This window comes from Wolffia australiana, chromosome 1 (genome assembly GCF_029677425.1).
Source record: "Wolffia australiana isolate 7733 chromosome 1, ASM2967742v1".
Classification (NCBI taxonomy): domain Eukaryota; kingdom Viridiplantae; phylum Streptophyta; class Magnoliopsida; order Alismatales; family Araceae; genus Wolffia; species Wolffia australiana.
This window is the reverse complement of record NC_135835.1, coordinates 24,022,933-24,031,494: the sequence shown is the minus strand read 5'-3', so window position 1 is coordinate 24,031,494 and position 8,562 is coordinate 24,022,933. Positions and strand designations below refer to the sequence as shown.

At 50.9% G+C, this 8,562-nt stretch overlaps 1 protein-coding gene and 1 pseudogene across 3 annotated transcripts; one reads left to right on the top strand and one right to left on the bottom strand.

Moving 5' to 3' along the window:
• Window positions 1–908: 908 nt before the first annotated feature.
• On the top strand, window positions 909–5,694 carry LOC144711772 (triacylglycerol lipase SDP1-like). 3 transcript variants are annotated; one of them, XM_078585810.1, is made up of 2 exons: window positions 909–2,273; window positions 3,988–5,694. In XM_078585810.1, the coding sequence occupies exons 1-2, from the start codon at window positions 1,722–1,724 to the stop codon at window positions 5,542–5,544; spliced, it is 2,109 nt and encodes a 702-aa protein (XP_078441936.1). In that variant the 5' UTR covers window positions 909–1,721; the 3' UTR covers window positions 5,545–5,694. The 3 variants fall into 3 exon arrangements, with proteins under 3 accessions (XP_078441936.1, XP_078441955.1, XP_078441946.1); XM_078585829.1 differs by having other exon boundaries at window positions 2,149–2,273; window positions 3,951–5,694; XM_078585820.1 differs by lacking the exon at window positions 909–2,273 and adding an exon at window positions 2,280–2,487.
• A 1,270-nt stretch (window positions 5,695–6,964) lies between these two features.
• On the bottom strand, window positions 6,965–7,684 carry LOC144711785 (calmodulin-like protein 2 pseudogene; annotated as a pseudogene).
• Between the last annotated feature and the right edge of the window lie 878 nt (window positions 7,685–8,562).

The following is an 8,562-nucleotide window of genomic DNA, read 5'->3' as shown; positions in this document are numbered from 1 at the left end:
TGGTGTGTAATCAAACAGCCAAAAGGCTTGTTCCATGGCAAAGTCAACTCCACCAAGATGGCCATTCCAAGATCAAACTCGCCGGTTAGATGGATCAGACTCTGCCAAGGAACATCTGATTGGTCTCCAAAGACTGCCTAAATTATTTCTCTTACCTAGACACTTAGGAGCAAAAAAATGACGAGACCTTTGGGGAAAAAAAAATAAAGCTGGGGCAATGGGGCTTAGGAGAGAAAACAAACTTTCTTTATAAAATCAGTGCATGAAGCCCATTTATAGTGCATAGACGCAGACGGGACATATATTTTGTCCATGGACCAAAAAATTATCCCATTCAGGAGTTTGAATGAATGATGGGACGTAGAATCGTCCGCTGGTCTCAGGACGGGATGATTTTTTCGTCCATGGACAAAATAACTGTTCCGAATGGGGCCTTGGATGGTGGATGGGACGGCTTCTACATCCCGTGGAGTACAGTAGGAGCCTGAGAGCTCCAGCTGGCCGACTCACATGGTGTGGCATGCGTCTAACTCTGAGTGACCTAATGCTGAAGCACACGCTGCTTCGTCCCAGACGTCGGACAGGATGAGAATGTCTTGGAAAATATTTGAAAAATATTTGGAAAATAGTTGAGAATGTGTTGGAAGATAGTTTTTGGACGGGAGGGGACGAGGATGACAATATTTGGGACGGGAAGAACTGCGGACAGGATGATAATGTCTAGGGCAGGATGGTTTTGGACGGGACGGGACGTGGGCGAAAATATTTGAGACGGGACGAATTCTGGACAGACATTCGGATGAACTTCTAAAAAATATGACGGGACGATCTCAGCCAGGTGGGCATCGTCCCGTCCTGGACGATGCCGAACTATATGAACGTTAGCCCACCTCGTAAAAATTCTACGGAACCGTTGCAGAGTAAGTCAATTGGGGAAATCGTTCATCGGGAAACGAGCCAATTCCTTTCTTTTTTGTCTCACGAGGCGGGAAGAGTTGCGTGCGAGCCGAGCCGACGATGGCCGCGAGCAACTTCGTCCCTTAGCGAGATCAGCTGTTATCCACTCCAAACCGCCTCCTTCTCCTCCCAATTTCCCCGCAAATTCCCCATAGATCACCGTTTTTCTCCGCAGATTCCCCAAATAACATCGTTTTCCTCCACAGATTCCCCAAAGCTCATCGTTTTTCTCCACAGATTCCCCAAAGCTCATCGTTTTTCTCCCCAGATTCCCCAAAGCTTACCGTTTTTCTCCGCAGATTCCCCAAGGATCACCGTTTTTCTCAGCAGATTCCCCAAAGATCACCGTTTTTCTCCGCAGATTTCCCAAAGATCACCGTTTTTCTCCGCAGATTGCACAAAGATCATCTTTTTCTCCACAGATTCCCCATAGATCACCGTTTTTCTCCACAAATTTCCCCAAAGCTCATCGTTTTTCTCAACAGATTCCCCAAAGCCCATCGTTTCTCTCCACAGATTCCCCAAAGATCATCGTTTTTTCTCCACAGATTCCCCAAAGCTCATCGTTTTTCTCCACAAATTCCCAAAGATCATCGTTTTTTCTCCACAAATCTCCACAAAGATCATCGTTCCCCTCACAAGTTCCCCAAATATCATCGTTTTTTCTCCACAAATTTCCACAAAGATCATTGTTTCCCTCCCCAAAACCCTAGAACGGGGAGCGGCCTCGAGCCCTAACCCGACCCCAACTCCGACCCAAGGCGATGGACATCAGCAGCGAGGCGAAGGTGGATTCCTTCTCGATCGGCCCGTCGACGGTGGTGGGTCGGACGATCGCCCTCCGCGTGCTCCTCTGCGGCTCCCTCGCCCACCTCCGCGCGCAGCTCGCCACGCTCCTAACCACCTGGCTCGGGGCGGCGAGCCGGGTGGCGCGGCCCGTGGCTCGGTGGTTCCACCCGCGCAACGCGCGCGGGATCCTGGTGGCGGTGGCGGTGGTGGCGGTGGCGCTGCGCCGGTTGGGGCGGGTGCGCGCGCGGGCGGAGTCGGCGTACCGGCGCAAGTTCTGGCGGAATATGATGAGGAGCGCGCTGACGTACGAAGAGTGGGGGCACGCGGCGAAGATGCTGGAGAAGGAGCAGCCGAGGATGAACGAGGGGGAGTTGTACGACGAGGAGCTCCTTCGCAACAAGCTCCACGAGCTCCGCCTTCGTCGCCAGGACGGCTCTCTCAGGGACGTCGTCTTCTGCATGCGCGCCGATCTTCTCCGCAATCTCGGCAACATGTGCAATCCTCATCTCCACAAGGGTCGCCTCCAGGTTCGCCTTCTACCCCATCTCTCTCTCTGTCTACCTCTCTAAATCTCTATCTCTCCATCTATCCTATCTCGCTAAGTTTATGGCTCTATCTATCTATCCATCTATATATGTGTATCTCTCTATCTCTCTGTGTCTGTCTTTCTATCTCTATCGCTCCATCGGACTATCAATCTCTCTATTTCTCTCTCTGTTTCTCCACAAGGGTCGCCTCCAGGTTCGCCTTCTACCCATCTCTCTCTCTACCGCTCTTTCTCTATTTCTCCATCTATCCTATCTCGCTATGTCTATGTCTCTATCTCTCTCTCTATGTATATGTCTCTATCTTTCTATATACCTCTCTATCTCTTTTTATCTTTGTATCTCTTTATCTCTCTCTGTCTGTCTTCCTATCTCTATCGCTCTATCGGACTATCTATCTATCTATCTATCTATCTCACTATCTCTCTCTGTCTATCTTCCTATCTCTCTGTCTATCTCTCCATCTTGCTATCGATTTATCTATCAATCTATCTCTCTATCTCTCTCTGTCTGATATCTATCTACTGTCTCTCTCTCTCTCACTGTCTGGTATTTATGTACTGTCGATCTCTCTATCTCACTGTCTGTCTGGTATTTATTTACTGTCGATCTCTCTATCTCGCTCTCTGTCTGGTATTTATTTACTATCGATCTCTCTATCTCTCTCTGTCTAGTATCTATCTATTATCTATCTCTCTCTCTGTCTGGTGTTTATTTACTATAGACCTCTCGATCTCACTCTGTCTGGTATTTATTTACCATCGATCTCTCTATCTCACTATCTGTCTTATCTGTCTATCTAGTCTAATCTAATCTAATCCCTTTATCTGTCTATCTATCTGTTTATCTTTCTATGAGATATCTATTTATTTATCTTTCTATCTCTATCTATCTATACATCTCTCTCTACTTCTCTATCTCTCTATCCTCATGAGTATTTCGTCACGTTATGCGGGTGAAACGGATGACGGGGACGATTACGCGTCGTATGCGCTATCGAATGACGAAGACAATATCGTCATCATCCTCAGTAGTACCCACTTGCAAATGACGATGACGTTCCCAATTACGTCATCGTCATCGGCATTATCTATGAGCGAGCAAGCTTCCTCTCCATCTCGGGATTTCTGAAGACGATGGGCCGATGGCGTCTGAGGTTGATGACGACAATGACTTCGTCCCCGTCACGCGTTTCACCAGGATAACGATGATGAAATAGTCACCAAGATAGGGAGATAAAGTGAAAGATAGAGATAGATGGATAGACAATTCGTGAGATAGACAGCTAGCTGGATAGATAGGGAGATAGCTAGCTAGTTAGATATAGAGAGATATAAATAGAGGGATAGAAAGATAGGTAGATAGATAGACAGATAGAGAGATAAATAGCTTGCTAGCTAGATATAGAGAGAGATAAATAGAGGAATAGAAAGATAGGTAGATAGATATACAGAGGGAGATGAATATATTGTTAGAGAGATTGTGAGATAAGGAGAGATAAATAGATAGACAGAGAGATTGTGAGATGGAGATAGATAAATAGATAGATAATGAGGGAGATAGATGGATGGATAGATCGTCAATCGTATATTCGGTATTTCCGAAGATTCAATCATATATATTCATATGTTGGTGCGAATTATATGAACTTCTGTGCAGGGGAGGGGGTAACCGATTTATGATCATGGATGGGCAGGTGCCGAAAGTGATAAAGGAGTACATAGAGGAAGTGTCGATGCAGCTGAAGCTCATCTGCGAGTCGGAGTCGACGGAGCTTCTGTTGGAGGAGAAGCTGTCCTTCATGCACGAGACGCGCCATGCCTTCGGCCGGACGGCGCTGCTCCTGAGCGGCGGCGCCTCGCTGGGCGCCTTCCACGTGGGCGTGGTCCGGACCCTGGTCGAGCACAAGCTGCTCCCCCGGATCGTGGCCGGCTCGAGCGTGGGCTCGATAATGTGCGCCATCGTGGCGACCCGGCCCTGGCCGGAGCTCGAGACCTTCTTCGAGGACTCGTGGCACTCGCTCCGCTTCTTCGACCACCTCGGCGGGCTCTTCGCCGTGGTCCGGCGGGTCATGACCAAGGGTGCACTCCACGACATCCGCCATCTCCAGACACTGCTCCGCACCCTGACCAGCAACCTGACCTTCCAAGAGGCCTACGACATGACCGGCCGCATCCTCGGCGTGACCGTCTGCTCGCCGCGCAAGCACGAGCCGCCGCGCTGCCTCAATTACCTGACTGCACCCAACGTGCTCATCTGGAGCGCGGTCACCGCATCCTGCGCCTTTCCCGGCCTGTTCGAGGCGCAGCAGCTCATGGCCCGGGACCGCGACGGCGCCGTCGTGCCCTTCCTCGCGCCGTTCGCTGCCGGCCCAGCGCGGGCCTGGCGTGACGGCAGCCTCGAGAGTGACCTGCCCATGACCCAGCTCAAGGAGCTCTTCAACGTCAACCACTTCATCGTCAGCCAGGCCAACCCCCACATCGCGCCGCTGCTCCGGCTCAAGGACCTGGTCAGCTCCTACGGCGGCGACTTCGCCGCCAGGCTCGCCCACCTGGCCGAGATGGAGGTGAAGCACCGGTGCAAGCAGGTGCTCGAGCTGGGCTTCCCGCTCGGGGGGCTGGCCAAGCTCTTCGCGCAGGAGTGGGAGGGCGACGTGACGGTGGTCATGCCGGCGACGCTCGCGCAGTACTCGAAGATAATTCAGAACCCCTCCCACGTCGAGCTGCAGAAGTCGGCTAATCAAGGCCGGCGTTGCACTTGGGAGAAGCTCGCCGCCATCAAGGCCAATTGCGCCATCGAGCTCGCGCTGGATGAGTGCGTCGCCGTGCTGAGCCACATGAGGCGGGTCAAACGGACCGCCGAGCGGGCCGCTGCTGCAGCCGCTGCACCGCCGGCCAGGCTCAGCGCCTCCCGCCGGATCCCGTCGTGGAACCGGATTGCCCGGGACAGCTCCTCCGGCTCGCTCGACGAGTACGCCGCTGCTGCCCCCGCCGCTGCTGGCAGTGACAGTGAGACGGAGACCGACCAGCTCGGGTCCTGGACCCGGGCCGGCGGCCCCCTCATGCGGACCTCCTCCGCCAACAAGTTCGTCACCTTCGTGCAGAGCCTCGCCCCCGACCCGCACCCGCCAGCCGGCAGCATCGTCGTCTCCGAAGGAGACCTTCTGCAGCCCGAGCGGACCCCCACCGGCTTCCTCCTTAGTGTCGTCAAGAAGGAGGAGAGCAATGCTGCCGCCCCAGACACCGACGAGTAGGGTCGGAGTTTTTAGCAAAGACCTAAACCTTACCTAAACTTCGGTCTGGTTCAGATGCTTACTTGTTTGGTACTGGTCCAATTCGGCCCCAGTTGGGTCAGGTTGACTAGTCAATGCAAAGGTCAAAGTATCAAATCAATTTTTTAAAAACCTCCTCAACATCAAAAGGGTGCCCACACACCCTCAAATATATGAAATATATGGCAGCTACGCTAAGCTCACTAGAAACATGTTAGTCAACTTGTTCCCTTGTACATAACCTCCACAGATTCCCCAAAGGTGGAGAAAAACAATGTTCATCAGCGTTTTTCTACACCCAAAGATCATCGTTTTTTCTCCACAGATTCCCCAAAGCTCATCGTTTTTCTCCACAAATTCCCCAAAGATCATTATTTTTCTCCCCAGATTCCCCAAAGATCATAGTTTTTTCTCCACAGATTCCCCAATGCTCATCGTTTTTCTCCACAAATTTCACAAAATGATCATCGTTTTTTCTCCATAAATTCCACAAAATGATCATCGTTTTTTCTCCAAAATTTTCCACAAAGATCATCGTTTCCCTCCCCAAATCCCTCTAATCAGGTTGACTAGTCAATGTAAAGGTCAAACTATCAACTCAAAAATTTTTAAATCTCCTCTACATCAAAAGGGTGCCCCCATACGGTCAACTATATGGCAGCTACGCTAAGCCCACTATAAACATGTTCATAAACTTGTTCCCTTGTACATAAACTTGTTTGACAGACCAGTCCACCCTCAAACGGAGGACCTAGCGTATAGTTCTGAATCATCCCAGACGTCATACGGTCAACTATACGGGACGGGATGAATTCATCCCGTCTGACGTCCAGAGTAAGTTCAGGGACGAAGGAAGGGACGATTTTTCGTCCAACGATAAAAAAACTGTCCAGTCCAATCATACCGGGACGGTTTTCGTCCCGTCCAATCCTCGCGGGATGAAATTTTGTCCTGAAATTCATCCCAGATGAAAAAACCATTTTATATATAATATATTAATATAGATTTTTCTAAGTTTTTTACGGAAATAGGGAGAGAGAGAATGCAAATGTACAATTAATTCTGGGCGCGCAATAAAATACAGGGAGCTTGATGCAAATTGTCATAGTCAGGGCATGTGGCGAGATCTCAACCGTCGGGATGTGAATCTGGAGGTGTTTCGTCCACATCCGTCCGTCCATCCGAGACCTCCAGACTTACTGTTTTTCGTCCCACGGGACGAAAACCATCCTGTCCGGTGGTCACCGAGATTAATTCTCGTCCCGAAATTCATCCTTATCCTCGGACCTGGGACGATTTTTCGTCCCGGGACGAAAATCGTCCCTGAACTATAGTACTCAGGAATCGACATTTTATGCTTGCATGAATGACCTAAGGCCCTGGTTTCCAGGAAGACGAGGAAGGGAAAACAAGGCTTGCATTAATGAACGAACGAACGAACGAACGAATAATAACTGGATTACGTATAAAGTTTTCTGTGGGGGGGGGGGGTTAGGAGGAGGACATCATGCGCGCGAAGTCGTCGAAGCCGACGTAGCCGTCGCCGAGGGAATCGACGCTGAGGATCATGCCACGACAGTCGTCGAGCGTGCAGAGCTCGTCGCCGAGGGAGAGGAAGACGGAGAGCAGCTCCTCGGCGGAGATCCGACCGTCCCCGTCGGCATCGAAGGCGCTGAACGCTTCTCGCAGGTCGTCTTTGGCGGGCCGCGGCAGCGCGGCCGCCATGGCTCGGAACTCGTCCAGGCTGATGCAGCCGTCCCCGTCTCTGTCCGCCGCTGCCATCATCGCCTTCAACTCCTCCTCGGTCGGCGGGTCCGCCACCCTCAGCCGACCCATGACCAGCTCCAGCTCGTCCTTCGTTATCTTCCCGTCTCCGTTCCGGTCGAACACACCGAACAGCTCCGCCAGCCCGCCGCGCGCCGGCGCCGGCGGCGCCGGCGCGGCCGCCGGCGGCGACCAGTACTCCGCGTCGAGGCAGGACGCGTTGCGGCCGATCACGGCGGGCTTCCCAGCGCTCGACCGCGCACTCGCCTTGGCCGATGAAGAAGAAGAGGAGGAGAAGAGAGAAGAGAGTAGCTTCATATCTGCGGAGAGAAGAGAAGAGAGTGTGTGGGGTTTGGTGGTGGTGAGAGGGTGGATTTATTGGTGTAAGGTCGGCTTCCGCGAAGCTTCGTTTGGAGTCTGTGGGAGAAAGACGACGACCCTTGGTGGGGTTTGCTCTGATGGGGAGTTTAAGAGTTCAGAGGATTGGTTCTTTTGACCGTTGAATGGCTCACCGTTCACTGTTGAAGAAGCCCGGGAGTTTCTTTGGCTCCCGCTGCACTCTTCTATTATACAAAGTGTGGGGGGTCCCCTCTTGACCACTCTTCTAGGTTTCTTTTTACATCTGAATTAAGATTATTCTATTATACATTATCTGTCATGCTATGATCTCGCCTTTGATGGAGTGTGATTTTTTATTGGGGGTGGTGAGATTTTTGAACCTCGCTTTGCGCATCACACAGGGCTGTGTGGTTAGGTGAGATTTTTTGCAAAGAAAATTATAGACAAAAGAGTGTTCTTTCTCCGTCTCAGATATCTCTCTCTCCTCCTCTCTCTTGCTGGATAGTAATATTGAGTTATTTATTTTAGGAGTTGGTATTTTGAATAAGTCAACAAAGAACCAAGTCAGCATGGTATAGGGAGATGTGGAGGTAGAAGCTGAGTTTAAGGAGCGAAAGACGGGGTGTCTTGGAAGACCAAGCACATGGATAGGTGTGTGGTCATGGTTTGTTTAAGTCCATAGCCAGTTATGAGGGAGTGCCTATAAATATGTATGACTTTCATTGTTGTAGTATGCTGTGTGCATCAACTGGTTCCTTCTTGTTCAAAATGTCAAACCCCCCAGCCCTAAGTTTCAGGATTGTGGGGGTTGACTTGGTACATACTAGAAAGTAGGATGACCTAGCACATCCTTGAAAATAGGATTGTGCCTACTTTCTAGGACCGTGCCTAGTTTTT